The sequence below is a fragment of the Phyllobates terribilis genome, unplaced genomic scaffold (assembly GCF_046119375.1).
Source record: "Phyllobates terribilis strain yellow unplaced genomic scaffold, ASM4611937v1 Scaffold_7__3_contigs__length_470593459, whole genome shotgun sequence".
NCBI classification, from domain to species: Eukaryota; Metazoa; Chordata; class Amphibia; order Anura; family Dendrobatidae; genus Phyllobates; species Phyllobates terribilis.
This window is the reverse complement of record NW_027362767.1, coordinates 321,421,289-321,436,832: the sequence shown is the minus strand read 5'-3', so window position 1 is coordinate 321,436,832 and position 15,544 is coordinate 321,421,289. Positions and strand designations below refer to the sequence as shown.

The following is a 15,544-nucleotide window of genomic DNA, read 5'->3' as shown; positions in this document are numbered from 1 at the left end:
GGGATGTGTGGTTTTTTTTTACTTTTTTAAAACCCAACCCTGACTTGTACTTCTCAACAACTTTGTACCTGACTTGCTTGGAACCCATTAACATATTGCCTGTTGGCAAATAGAACCCCCAACTAAAGCTCTATAAACTTATCTTTTAATAATTAAATCCTTATTATAGTAGTAATTTATATTAAAATTCCAATATAGGTGCAGGTAGTGAGGACTATCAGGATTATTCAATTGGCATAACTGTGTATCCAATAGCCATCCTATCTATTTCCATTATCATATGCTTGTGGCCGCGGACCACTTATTGCACTATTCCCTACCTGTCCTATTGTAAACTAAAATTATAGCCTCCCCGACATGTTTCGCCTAACCGGCGTCTTCAGGGGATAGAGGCTAAATGACACCCAAAATGGCCGCCAGGTAGCTTTTATCACCTCTGTTTGGGCTCTAAGCTAATGTGTATTGTTGTAGCCATGTGCCAATAGAATAGACTCCCCTATTTCCAATCATGAAGATCATATCATTATAATGTTACCTACCATTTAAATGATTGGAGGATAAAGCTGACATTCAGGCCAGAAGGAACCACATTGGTGGAGATTAAAGCGATATATCAGCATTCCCATAATAGCCTGAATGCCTCAGTTTCAGGAACCAATCTGCATTAACTTACCTACATCCAATCCACAAGTGGAAGGTAGTGTTAAAAGATTGCTGCACTTGCGTGATCAGCTGACTCAAAATAGGAGGGATTCATGTCATGGCCGTCACATGCTCCAATCGAAACACGCCACATAAGCAAGGTCCTTTTCTTGATAAGTATCATTTACTACGTCTGCACAATTTGCATATTCATTTCTGCGGTTACTAAGGTAGTGGATAGACAAGTGTCTATTGGAGGAACTAAACGTAAGAGTGGCTTTAGGAGGAACTATAGACAACGAAAGGATTCCTTCCCTAAATCATGGGGGACTCACAGGAGCCAAAATGCGTACTCAGAAAAAGATATGTCCAATATATCATCGTCAGCATCCTCCTTATCTTCCTCCATCCCACCACCGGTCACAAGAACAGAATTTTTACAGCCAACAATTCCAGCAATGTTTGGCAATGTAAATGTACCCCAAATACAGACTCCCGTAATGAACAATATAAGTGTTACACCACTGCGTCCACAAGGCCAGTCCAATATGAATCAATTGGCACTGGGTCCACAAAATGTCTTTACAACATCACAGGCAGGCGCTTCGACTTCTTTTTTAGGGGTGAATCGGCCAGTCTAACGAGAGATCATGAAAACAACCTTCAAATTTTCAATGTCTCCTCATGTGTATTAAGCCATAATCATATTCGGCTCCTTCAGAAGGGCCTATCTTTCGCGCCCAGACCAAAATTTGATGTGTTTATGTGGACAAAAGACTTGAATCTTTTCACTAGAAAGCTTGCACTCCACAAATACCATAATAAAAAATCGAGATCCTCGGAAGAATCAGAGAAATGAAAGTGAAGCAATTTTAACATTGGAGACATTGGAAAATGATAATGAAACTGGCCAAATATCTATTGCACCCCCCTTTTCCTCCTTGAAACCTAAAGGTAAAAATACTCCTAGTTTCTCTCAATATCATAACATTGATGCCTTTGTTAATATGGCACAGATAGAACTAAAAAAGCTATCTAAAAAGAGACCTGCTAAGGATAAGAATTTGAGTCCAGAGGAGGAAAAGGCAATTAAAGAATTGCAAACATATAACAATGTTGTTATTAAACCCTCTGACAAGGGGAACAACATTGTTGTTATGGACGTAGTGGATTATAAGAAGATGGTTCTAGATCTACTTAACGACAAAGATACTTATAAGCGGTTACTCAGGGATCCCACTGTTAAATTTACTCAAGAGTTACAATCAATTTTGAAGGAAGCCCTTGACACTGATTATATTACTGAGGATGAATATAAGGTTCTGTTCAACCCTACCCCTACAATGGCTACCTTTTATGCATTACCCAAGATGCATAAGAGAATAAGACCGATACCAGGGAGACCTATAGTCTCAGGTAATAACTGCCTCACAGAAGGAATAAGTCAATACATTGATCAGATGCTCTCCCCCTTTGTGCACTCCCTCCCCTCCTACGTTAAAGACACTAAGGATATGGTTTCAAAACTACGTAAGGTCACAGTCTCAGCACAAAAAATACTAACCAGCCTCGATGTAGAGGCTTTATACAGTAATATTTCTCATGAATTAGGTATCACAGCTGTATCTTACTTTTTATCCACTAAATCGAAGCACTTTAAAGCACATAATGATTTTTTGCGGTCACTTTTATTATTTACTTTAACACATAACTTTTTTACCTTTGACGGTGCCTTCTATCAACAGATAAGGGGCACCGCCATGGGTACATCATGTGCACCAAGTTTTGCAAATCTTTTTCTAGGGTGGTGGGAGGACACCTTAGTTTTTAATGAAGATTTGAGTTTTTTCACTAGTCACATTTTATTTTGGGGGAGATACATAGACGATGTATTGATTCTGTGGGAAGGAGACATCAAAATATTTGAAGATTTTGTAGCCATCCTGAACAAAAATAAGATTGGAATGCTTTTCACCTATGAGGTAGGGTTGAACAGGATAAATTTTTTGGATTTGACTATTTCTATAGACAGAGAAGGTAACCTCCTTACAGATATATATAGAAAGCCCACGGCCACCAATAATCTCCTTCATTGGAAAAGTTGGCATCCACCGTCCTTAAAGGCCGGTATTCCAGTTGGCCAATACCTGAGGGCTAGGCGTAACTGCTCCAGTGATGAAGCATTCTTTAGGGAGAGCAGAAATGTTTTTGAGAAATTTACATCTAGAGGATACCCCCAAAAAATCCTCTATAGAGCCTTCAATAGAGCCAAGAAGAGTGATAGAGAGATGTTACTAATGTCCCCCCCAAAAAAATTCCAGTCCTAAAATGATTAGGCTAATAGGAATGTATGATTAACATACCTCGGATATTTAGAATATCATGTGGAAATTCTGGCCATTACTAAGAGCAGACCCAGATATTAGAGATGTGATTAGTAAACATCCAAGTATCACATATAAACGAGGTAAAAACTTTGGAGAATATCTCACTCAGTCATTTCCAGAACAAAGAAGATCCCCTTAGGAATATCAACACTACAGGAGTCTCTAAGCCTTGTGGTACATGCAGTTTTTGCAGATACTTACCAAATACTAGTGAGTTCAGTAATCCATCTGATCAGAGGATATATAAAATTAGGGATAATATAAATTGTAAGACCAAAGGGATTATATATATAGCATGTTGCTCTTGCCCTATGATATACGTAGGGAAAACAATACAAGAATTTAGGAGACGTATTTCTAAACATCTGAGCAGTATAAACACTAATCTGGATACCCTCCTCTCTCGCCACATGAGAATAGTTCACTCTGAGAATCCATTAAAATTACAATTTATTGGAATTAGACAGATGAAGTTGGGGCCCAGAAAAGGCAATCTTGATAGAATTTTACAGCAAGAAGAAGCTAAATGGATTTTCAGACTGAACGCTCTTGGGGAGAGGGGTTTAAATGAGGGATTTACCTATACATCCTTCTTATAATTTATCGATGTGAAGCCTGCAAATATAATATAAAACAAAATACTCTATTGAATATTGTTATTATGGTATAGTAATTTTAATGCACCCTGATTGAAACGCCCATATACCCAAAAATCTAGTTACCTTTTTTGCAGTCATATTTTACTCTTAATTATGATCAATAATGAATAGGATATCATTACTATTATCACTATATAGGTTAAACAATAATTATTTATAGGTTTGTTAACCATAGTGGAATGGAATATTGATATAAATGGAAGTGTTTATCCCCTTATAGCTATCTGTGATATATTGACAATAAGAAATCTCTGTTGTATGCGCAGTGAAGTCTAATTACTCCAAGAAATTAAATTAGAGCGTAAATAAATCAAGTAAATAGACATGCACATTGTGTAAAAGGAATGATATAACAGGACGTTGCCTACGTGGTACCACGTGACTAGAACATGTAAAGGTCCTGATATGCATGATCTTTAATGATCCTAGTAACCTGTGCAATTCTAGAAAGAAATATGAAAAAGACCTCTGCTACGTAGTACCACGTGTTTTAAAAAAAAAAAAAAAAAAATTGGAAACCATGTGTCAGGACCTTTGTATGTGTGTGTGTGTGTATATATATATATATATATATATATATATATATATATATATATATATATATATATATATATATATATATATATATTTTTTTTTTTTATTACCTTAGTAACCGCAGAAATGAATATGCTAAGGGAAATAACTTTGCCTATGTGGCATAATCTGATTGGAGTAAGCAAATGTGCTGCTATATATGCCTTCTATTGATTTGGACCAATGGTGCAGACTTCATAACTGATGTACATAAAGAAAAGGACCTTGCCTATGTGGCCTAATCTGATTGGAGTAAGCAAAGGTCCTGTTATGCATCTCCTCTATTGATTTGGACAAATTGTGCAGACGTAGTAAATGATACGTATCAAGAAAAGGACCTTGCTTATGTGGCGTGTTTCGATTGGAGCATGTGACAGCCATGACATGAATCCCTCCTATTTTGAGTCAGCTGATCACGCAAGTGCAGCAATCTTTTAACACTACCTTCCACTTGTGGATTGGATGTAGGTAAGTTAATGCAGATTGGTTCCTGAAACTGAGGCATTCAGGCTATTATGAGAATGCTGATATATCGCTTTAATCTCTACCAATGTGGTTCCTTCTGGCCTGAATGTCAGCTTTATCCTCCAATCATTTAAATGGTAGGTAACATTATAATGATATGATCTTCATGATTGGAAATAGGGGAGTCTATTCTATTGGCACATGGCTACAACAATACACATTGGCTTAGAGCCCAAACAGAGGTGATAAAAGCTAGCTGGCGGCCATTTTGGGTGTCATTTAGCCTCTATCCCCTGAAGACGCCAGTTAGGCGAAACATGTCGGGGAGGCTATAATTTTAGTTTACAATAGGACAGGTAGGGAATAGTGCAATAAGTGGTCCGCGGCCACAAGCATATGATAATGGAAATAGATAGGATGGCTATTGGATACACAGTTATGCCAATTGAATAATCCTGATAGTCCTCACTACCTGCGCCTATATTGGAATTTTAATATAAATTACTACTATAATAAGGATTTAATTATTAAAAGATAAGTTTATAGAGCTTTAGTTGGGGGTTCTATTTGCCAACAGGCAATATGTTAAGGAGTTAAATTGCCCCTACGCTGTCTCTGGCTGAACAGTGTTGGCTGACTTGCTTGGAAATCTCCTTGGTCTTCATGGTGTTTGGTTAGTGGTGCTTCTTGCTTAATTGCGTTGCAGCCTCTGGCATTTCATAAAAGGAGTGTATATAATGACAGACCATGTGACACTTCGTGAAAGGACGTCTCTCTGTGCAACCTAAACAAGTGACTTATGAAGGTAATTGCTTGCATCAGAAATTTTTAAGGGCTTTGTAGCAAAAAGGATGAATACATACGCACATGCCAATTTTTAGTTATTTGATCTCAAATTTAAATATATGCCTATTTTTTCACTTCACAAAGTTAGGACTATTTAGTGATGATGCACCACACACAAATCTGATTACAAAAATATTTAAACATAGGTAAAAAGCTAAAGGGATGAATACTTTCACAAGCCACTGTATGAAGCTTTTTTTTCATGTGAACAGTGGTTGGACCAGTCAAGTGAATATATCCCTACTATTACTGTAGATCTAGTGCCTATATTTCAGCAGAATTGTTGATATTAAAAAGGAATATATACTTTATGTTTACCTATATATTACAATAAGTTATTGACACACTGCAGGATCAATGGAGGCTAAGACGTGTAGACTTTTTACAGGGTCTGTTTTAAGTCTGAAAGTAGAGCACTCACTGCTTAGGTCTCACAGATAAAAACTTATTTCATGCCTTTGACTTATTATAAAGTTTTCCAAAATGAAGTTACACTTAACTAAATCTAAAACAGTTTTATCTGTTTTAAGAGAATTTACTGGCCAATTAAGATACGAACAGAAGATATTCTAGATATAAGATGACGTTTTATTAATACAATGATGATGGTAAGAGTTCAAGTAATGTTAAGTGTCTTCAGCACACACAACTATGAAATAATTTGGCATGTGCAGGGTGTTAACCCTTTTTTATATAAAGTGATACATGGACTCTGCGCTCAGATTATTTAGTACAAAAAAAAAATACATCAATTGTACTTACCCCCAGTTTCTAGTGTCACAGGCCGACTTTCATTGTAAACTGTAGGCACAGATTGGTCAACCAGGGGAACGGGTTCTGAAAACCCTTGGTATGGCTCAACGTGTGGTGGAGTTGGCACCTGTTGCACATACACCATAGGGTGCCAGAAGCTTTGATGATAACACTAATACAAATTTTGAAAAAACAAAAACTATAGATTAAAAAAAAAACACAATATAACTATTTAACATTGCAAAGTATCAGATTTGGAACACTTCCCTTTAAACTTAAGCTGCAAACAAAAGTAAACCAGTTATGTCTGATAATGCTATTAACCTAATTGACAGCCAGTTCTGCAGTGCATCAGTGCAGAGCCTGCTGTCAGTCAAAGTGTCAGGGTGTGCTTATGGCTGCAGCTTTCCATGCTGTGAGAAGTTACGGTACCCGCGTTGGCACGCATGCCTGACAAAGCCGGCAGCTCCTGGGAAGAATAAAGTTAATTTTCTCCCTGGTGCCACACTTTCAGTATGGTGGCCGGGTACCTTACTAATGCTATAAATTCTTTATCTGCAAGTTAGAGTTATCGGACAGGACAGGTTCTCTTTCATATTTCAAGAACGGATGCACATTTTACTAAGCAGTAAGGTGCTAATATTCTTATTATCTGACAACATCTACGAAGATAGAAATAACCCTTTAACCCTTTGCCTCTAGACAATTTTCATTTACGTTTGCATTTTTCCCTCCTTTTTCCAAGAATCATAACATTTTTATGGCAACATAGCAGTACAAGGGATTGATTTTTTGCAAGAAGAGTTAGTTATGAATGACACCAACCAAAGAAAAAAAAATGCAATTCTGACATGTTTTTTCCTTTGAGGGAAAGGGGGTTATTTCTTCCGCATTCATTGTGTGATAAAAAATGACCTAGCAGCTTGATTCTGCAGGAAAGAACAATTACAATACCGAACTTGCAGATTATTATTTATTTTTTTTTTTAAATAGTGAAAAAAATACAATTTAGAGCAGAAAATTGCTTTGTGTCGGAAAAAAACACAAACGTGCAATTCTGGCATATATTATATATATATATATATATATATATATATATATATATATATATATATATATATATATATATATATATATATATATATATATATATACATATACACATACACACACACACATTATATATATATATATACACACACATACATACGTGTGTGTGTGTGTGTGCGTGTGCGTGTGCGTGTGTGCGTGCGTGTACACGGTGTGCCATTTATATGGATGCACCTAAATAAAATGAGAATGGTCGGTGATATCAACTTCCTGTTTGTGGCATATTAGTATATGGGAGGGGGAAAACTCATTTTATAAGTGGTCATAAACTTGTAAATAACTCGTGAAAGAATAAAGTTACGTTAAAACCAAGAACACCATTGTTTTTCTTATGAAATTCTCAATAAGTTTGACGTGTCACATGACCCTCTTCTCATTGAAAAAAATAAAGTTGGATCCAAAATGGCCAGCTTCAAAATGGACGCCATGGTCACCACCCATCTGGCAAAGTTTTATTTCAGAGTAGCCATATAAATGGCCCACCCCGTAATAAAAAAAATATATATATCTATATAAATATAATGAGATATCTCTCTCTCTCTCATATATATACACACACACACACACACACACACATATACACACACAGTACAGACCAAAAGTTTGGACACACCTCATTTAAAGATTATTTTCTTGACTCTGAAAATTGTACATTCACACTGAAGGCATCAAAACTATGAATTACCACATAAGTATATAATTCCACAACAAAAAAGTGTGAAACAACTGAAAATATGTCTTATATTCTAGGTTCTTCAAAGTAGCCACCTTTTGCTTTGATGACTGCTTTGCACACTGTTGGCATTCTCTTGATGAGCTTCAAGAGGTAGTCACCGGAAATGGTTTTCACTTCACAGGTGTGCCCTGTCAGGTTTAATAAGTGGGATTTCTTGCCTTATAAATGGGGTTGGGACCATCAGTTGTGTTGTGCAGAAGTCTGGTGGATACTCAGACCCCTTGTGAGACCATATGCTGGTGCGGTTGGCCCTGGGTTCCTCCTAATGCAGGACAATGCCAGACCTCATGTGGCTGGAGTGCATCAGCAGTTCCTGCAAGATGAAGGCATTGAAGCTATGGACTGGCCCGCCCGTTCCCCAGACCTGAATCCGATTGAGCACATCTGGGACATCATGTCTCGCTCCATCTACCAACGTCACGTTGCACCACAGACTGTCCAGGAGTTGGCGGATGCTTTAGTCCAGGTCTGGGAGGAGATCCCACAGGAGACCATGCGCAACCTCATCAGGAGCATATATATATAATATATATAATATATATATATTATATATATATATATATATATATATGATTTCGATTTTGGGGGGAAACCACTTTGGGAAGGAAAGATGGATCTAATTTTAGAATCATCCGATAGTCGAAGATCTGACTATAAGGGTTCTGTACGGAAAGGGCCTGGAGCTCTCAGAGTCTCTTGGCTGAGATGACTGCTACCAAAATGATTTTTTTAATGTGAGCTTAGAGATAGAAATTTCTTCTACAGGCTCATAAAGGGGCTTTACATAGGGCATTGAGAACTAAATTTAAATCCCATGGGGGAACAGACTTCCTCAAAGTGGGTCTTAATCTTCGGGTAGCTTTGGAAAATCTTGCCACCCAAGGATGGGATGCTAGGGGAGAATAAAAAAATATGCTTAACACAGCTATCTGTACTTTTAAGGTGCTGGGTCTTAACCCCTTATTAAACACCGCCTGCAGGAACTCTAGAATCTTTGGAATGTCGGGACAGGAGGTATCTATTGGAGAACTGACTGAAGTTGTCTTGTGTGGAATTGACCCCACCTGACACATGGTATGCAAGCTGTTAAGAGATCCCAGGACCTTCATTGCCATTCTTACTGACGATCAGTTCTGCAACAACGTCCGAACCCTGTTCTTTACAATCTTCTGCTTTTCCAAGGGTAAGAGAAAAATTCTTCGGCTGGAGTCCAGGATAACCCCCAGAAATTTTTTCTTGGTTACTGGCATCAGGTCCGATTTTTATGGATTTATGATCCAACCCAGTCCTTCTAATGTCGCGATGACCGTCTCGAGCTGACTTCTTAATTCGATCACTGATCCGGATATTAGTAGGAAAACGTCCAAATAGGGAACTATAATAATCTTTTTCTCGCTTAGCCAAGCTACGATTTCTGCGATCAGCTTGGTAAATATTCGGGGGGCTGAAGCCAGACCGAAAGGAAGGCATTTGAATTGAAGTGTCAGTTCTGATTTCCCCGCTTTATTGCAAAGCGTAGATACTTCTGACAGTAGGGATGGATGGGAACATGATAATAGGCCTGTTTTAAATCTATTGTACACATCACTGCATCCCTGTCTATAAGAGGGATGGTGGATTTTATAGACTTCATCCTGAATCTCTTGTATCTTATCCACCGGTTTAATGGTTTTAAATTTATTATAGTGCGACTTTCTCCTGAAGGCTTTCTTATAGTAAAGAGACTCGAATAGTGGCCTAGACCCTGCTCGGATCTGGGTACCGGAATTATCACTCCTGAAATAATCAACTTTCTTATGTCTGACCATATTGGAGAATGAAACAAACTGGTTGGTGGATTTGTGACCACAAACCTCTCCGGAGATTCCTGGATAAATTCCAGAAAATAACCCTGGGAGATAGTTTTGTGCACCCACTGATTTCGAGAGATGAGACGCCAGGAGTCCGCAAACTCCTTTAGACGTCCCCCAACCCTTATGGAGTCATTGTCTCTTAATTCCTGACCCAAAGGGGGGGGTGGCTCTACCTCTCCCCCCTTTAGGGTAGCTCCAACAACCACCTTTGCCTTTTAACCTCGAAACTCCTGTCTTTGGGAGGGGCGGGATCTCTAAAAAGGGAAAGGATCTTTTAAAACCTGTCCTTAGGGAATCCTCTCTTTTTATCTGAGGCACCCTCCAATATACTGTCCAGCACTGGACCAAAACCTCTCAACCCTGAAAAGGGAATTGAACAAAGTTTATTTTTAGACTGGTTGTCACTCGATCAAGTCTTCATCCAGATGGCTCTACGAGCTGCACTGGATAGAGAGTTATTCCTGGCTGTGAACCTGATAAGATTCTGTAGATGCGTCAACCAGAAAACCTGTAGCCATCATCAATTAAAGGGAGACATTTTAGCAGGTCTTCCCTAGATGTATTTCCTCTTAACTGCTCCTCCAGCTGGTTGATCCACAGGTTCATGGATCTAGCAACTGAAGTGGCAGCTATGTCAGTTTTCATAACCACGGCAGACGCCTCGCAGGCTCTTTTCAAGAGGCCATCAGCTTTTCTGTCCATATGCTCCCTTAGACTAGACGAATCTTCAAATGGAATTGAAGTCTTGTTAGCCACTCTGGCAATTGGGACATCGATCTTCGCAATCTCCTCCCAAGTTTTAGTGTCCTCTGGTTCGAAAGGTAGTCACAGTCTGAAATCCTGAGGGATGACTAGACGTATCTCCACGTCCTCCCACTCCTCCAGAATCATTGCCCGTATGTGGCCGCTTACAGGGAAAACGCGATGCTTCTGTGATCTTAGACCCGCAAACATCTCATCTTGTCATCTTGGACCGACTGGGGTTTCAAGGCTTTCTCGATGTGCATAGTGCTTCTTACTGCGCGAAGCAGTTGTCGGTGTTTTCTGAGGAAAAGAGATACCCCTTTCCTACTTCTGAAGGTTCCGCTGTCACCTCTCCCTCTTCTTCCAGGTCAGAACTTATGGACTGGATCTCTTCCTCCAAAGTCAGCTCCATCTCCCACCGTGGTCTCTTGGCACGAGGGCCTGGCTGAGCTGTCTGAGCTGGCAATAGATTAGATATGGAGGCCTGGACCTCTTCTCTAACCATAGTACGCATGTCCATAAGGAAGGAAGATTGTTCTTCCATAATGACTTTCATGGTACAACCCTCACAAAGCTGTTTGGCCCAGGAATCAGGTAATTTACAATTACAGATTGTGTACTCTATTACAGTGGGGTATGTGTTATGCTATAAGAGCTACCTCGCTCTATGTCCTACCTTGTCCTCAGTGCCTGGACACCACCTGGAAGTGCTCACCTTCCAGAGAAAACCCTGCTGTCGCACAGGGATGACGTCATGGAGTCTCAGTCCGGCATCCCCTCCTGGGATCGTACATCGGAAATTTACTTCGCACATGAGGTGCCACTTTCCCCTCCTGGTCCCCGGCCGCCTGTGCTTGAACCTGGAACGCACGGCGGGGACCGGAAGCACAATCTTACACATCCGGCCTCCGGCACCTGCGCTCCTCCGTGGAGCGTGCCGGAAACCGGAAGCACCTGGTGCGGAGTCTGACGTCACTGGAAGTGCGTCTCCGTGCGCTCCGGCAGCAGCGCACCGGCCTGTGGTGAAAGCCGAGAGCCCCCGCTGGGAGGGAAGCGGCTGTAGGCCCAGGAGCATGGCTCAATTGGAGATCTGGCTGAGGAACCCCCCTTTGAGGGGTGTCAGCCTGGGGCCGCTTGACAGGGGAAAGGATAGGATGGACCGCACGATCCCCCTGAGCCCACAAGGTAATCCTGAAAAGGGCTGCAATACCTTGCATGTCTCCTCTCGTATCTGTCCCTACAGGAAAAACACTGGTGAGTGGGGGTGGGAGGGGTCTTAACCTCTCGTGCGTTTCCGGTCCCTATAAGGATAGAAGGACAACCTCCATGGTGCTGTCAGGAGGGACGTCCTGGAAATGGGTTTTCTAAATTGGACAAACAGGCGAAATGGGTTCTCCAAATACTATGCATTCAAGGAACAGACCATTGTTTTCAATGAGGGTCATGTAATACGTCATTCCCTTGCTGCACTATAATGAAACAGCTGCTGCTAAAATACACAACAGATTACTGGGGGCTCCAGCAGTGCGACATCCTGTGATCAGTTTATGGTTGGAGGTGTAAAGTTGACAAGAGCAGTAGTCATGACCAAGTTGCTGTCCGGTTAAGCTATGGCACTTTACACCAAAAAAAGAAAAAAAAAAAAAAAAAAAAAAGCATGATGCAAACTGTGCCCTTCCCAGGCTGCTAGAGGAGGCAGCATAGTCTCTGCAGCGCAGGAGAAGTGCAGGGGCACTGAGGCTGGTCGGATCCAGCCAGCTTCAGAGCTGTGTGAGCAGGCTGTAAAGCATAGACCGGCTCACACTGTGCGCTCTTATTAACCTAAGCAACAAGCTATATACTATACAACTGCAAATCCCTTTGTTCTTGAGAAAGGAGAGGAAATTTAATAAGGGACAAATGACAAAATTGTTTGGGTTTTTATAAGCACTTTGCAATTTTATCCATTTATGAGCGTGACTTGAGAAAAATCGCTTCTAGACCATCCATAAACAAACATTCTGTGCGGTCCGGCTCCTGCTCTGCAGTGTTGAAATGTCACTGCATAGTAGCGCACCGACATGATCATGTAGCTGCAGGAGCGGGAATCCGGCCAAGTCCTCATAGGGAATGCGCCATCTGTGTCTTTTCTATTGTTGTATAGCCAGCGCTAAAGTAGTGCTGTGTATTCTGTAATAGAAAGCCCTGACGTTGCTTGCTCCTCTGGGATAAACGGTCTTGTGCTCTCTGTGTAGGGAGGGAGCAGTAGCTTCTGGGTCACAGGAGACACACACAGCCCTGCTATTCAGCCAGGAGGCTGCATTCCTCCTGTAACTGGGGCTAATACACCACAGCCCCAGTTACAAGAAAATAAGATGAACATAAATATGGGGGGCACAATGTGTAAAATAAGAGTAAAAATTAGGACGTGAAAGAAAAAAAAGATTTGAACAAAAATGCCACTATCAATCCAAATTGCTGTTACAATACAAGCCCTATATTCTATCATATCTACATTTAAATTGTTAAAAGAAAAAAAAAAATTACTTGAATATCCAAAAATGTGCCAGATTAGAAATGGCTGGTAAATGGCCTGGTCTTGAATTAATGAAGATTGTGTTTTAACCCCTTAGCATCATAGCCAGTTTTGGCCTTTATCACAAACCACTTTTTCCTTAAAATTTTCTATGGCCATGTTCCAGGAGCCATAACTTATTTCGGCGACAGTCGTAGGAGACTTTTTTTTTATATTGGGATGGACGAGGAGGGAAATTAGTTATATTTGTTAGTGGAATCATTTTGTTGTACATTTAACATCTTACTTTTATTAATTCTTTATTGGGAATAATTTAAAACAAAATAGCCATTTTCTTTTGCATATTCACGATGCTGCACAAATAAAGTGTTAACTTTATTCTGCAGGTCAGCACAATTATGGCGATACCTCATTTATAAAGTTTTTTTCCGCTTATTTTGTACAACAGTTTGTAAAACAGAAGGGTCAGGGTAAGGAGACACAATAAGGTGTACAGTTACATGATTTTGCATAAAGGGGATAAAAGGGAATGCGCATGAATGGGGTGGATTTTCTGCTTCGATTTGCTTAATAAAGTATCAGCTAAGTCAATGAAATAGTAAAAAGCTCATTTACATGTCAGAAATTTTCTGCATGTAAATTGATCCGTGATGCAGATTTTAAAATCTGCAATGTGTATTTCACTGTAGGTTTCATGCTTTACAACGCATAGGATGGAATCCCTGACAAATCAGCAAATTCCACATGCAACATGCTGATTTAGGTGTGCAATTGTTGCAGAAAAGCTAAAGTAATTATTTTATGCATTCACCCCATAATAGATGGGCTTACATATACATTACATGTCAGGATGGGATCAGTGTATGTCACATATCAATGAAATTCTGGGGTATTTATATGTTAACATTTCAGTATATCCTACTTAAGACTCCAGTCACCACCATCTTCATACTCCTATAAAGCCCAGCCTGTGGATAGGATACTTGGAACAAGAGAAAAAAAAACCCCAAAATGTGTAAAAATGAAATTAGGCTCAGATGGAAAGATTACAAGAGACACAGGTTTTCTAAGGACAAAACATTTAGAAATAGTGCTGGTGCTCACTGTGAGAGTACCAAAATAATTTTCCCAGGGTGCTTTAGATCTGAAAATTTTTTTTTTCCCTTTGGAGAAAATATTCCTTATCATCCTCCTCTACAAATGGATTGTTTCTTCAATCGGCTTAACAGCATAGAAAATGAAAATATCAACCAATCTAATACGCTACTTACTTGTAAGCCCAGGTTAAAATAATACTGCAGAACCTTTGTGTCTGAAACAAGAAAAGAGCAAGAGTTAGCAGTGGGAAGAAGAGATGGAGTTGGGATGGGTTATTAAAAAAAAAAAAAAAAAAAAAAAAAGCAAGGAAGTGAACATTTTGATTTGTACCTCTCGGTAGATCGCTGCCGCTAGGGTCACAAGAATAAGGAGGAGGTGGCAGAGGGATTGTACAGTCCCCCATTTCTCCAGGGCCAGGTGTAACTGAAAAAATATTAAAATTCTTAAATAGATTAATAACTACACTATACATTCACTCAATCTGCGTATTCCCATAGTTTAGTCTGTCACATCATTCCTGGGTATTCTGTATTATGGGGTGAGACTACAAACACTACAGTCTTCAGCTGCATCATCGCGTGTCTGTCTCGCTTGCTCTGCAGTCACTTACTCTGCCCTCCCACCAAAATTCCCACTAAAATCCTTCTTTAGGCAACTTTAAATCAGTCTTTTTTCAAGTTTGATTTGGTCTTTCATTTGTCGCCAGCACAGATTTCGATGTGTTTGGAGTGGTAAAAGACCTTAATTTGTTCCTACGTAAGATAAGGTGGAAAAAATTATTTTCAGAACAAGACAGCCACACCTGCTCAGACTTTGGGATAGCAGAGGACATGCTGGCAGATGTGAGGCTACTAAACAGCATTGGAGAGATAAATACTCCTTTTACGGACTTAAAGGAAAAAAGCTCCAAAACGCCACCCCCAACAGGAGACGTGTCAGCAATTGACATTTTTGAGAATTTAGTAACAAAGGATTTAGTCAAACTATCAGAAGGTAAGATCCAATGCAAATACAACTGCAGTAAGGAAGAGATAGGAGTAATTAACCATAATCAAACCCTCGGATAAAGGGGGGGAACATAGTAATCCTAGACATTGACAAATACCAATGTATATGTGAAAATATTCTCTCTGATGGCAGCAGCTATGAGATCTTAGCATCTA

General features: G+C 39.8%; 1 protein-coding gene across 1 annotated transcript in view; it reads right to left on the bottom strand.

Moving 5' to 3' along the window:
* Positions 1 to 15,544, bottom strand: part of ALG13 (ALG13 UDP-N-acetylglucosaminyltransferase subunit) — a 145,693-nt gene that overhangs the window by 25,158 nt on the left and 104,991 nt on the right. The window contains exons 28-30 of the mRNA XM_073642375.1: positions 14,712 to 14,804; positions 14,555 to 14,595; positions 6,335 to 6,497 (exon numbers count right to left, since the gene is read on the bottom strand). Of these exons, the coding sequence (XP_073498476.1) occupies positions 6,335 to 6,497; positions 14,555 to 14,595; positions 14,712 to 14,804 (297 nt within the window). The remainder of the gene's footprint in view (positions 1 to 6,334; positions 6,498 to 14,554; positions 14,596 to 14,711; positions 14,805 to 15,544) is intronic.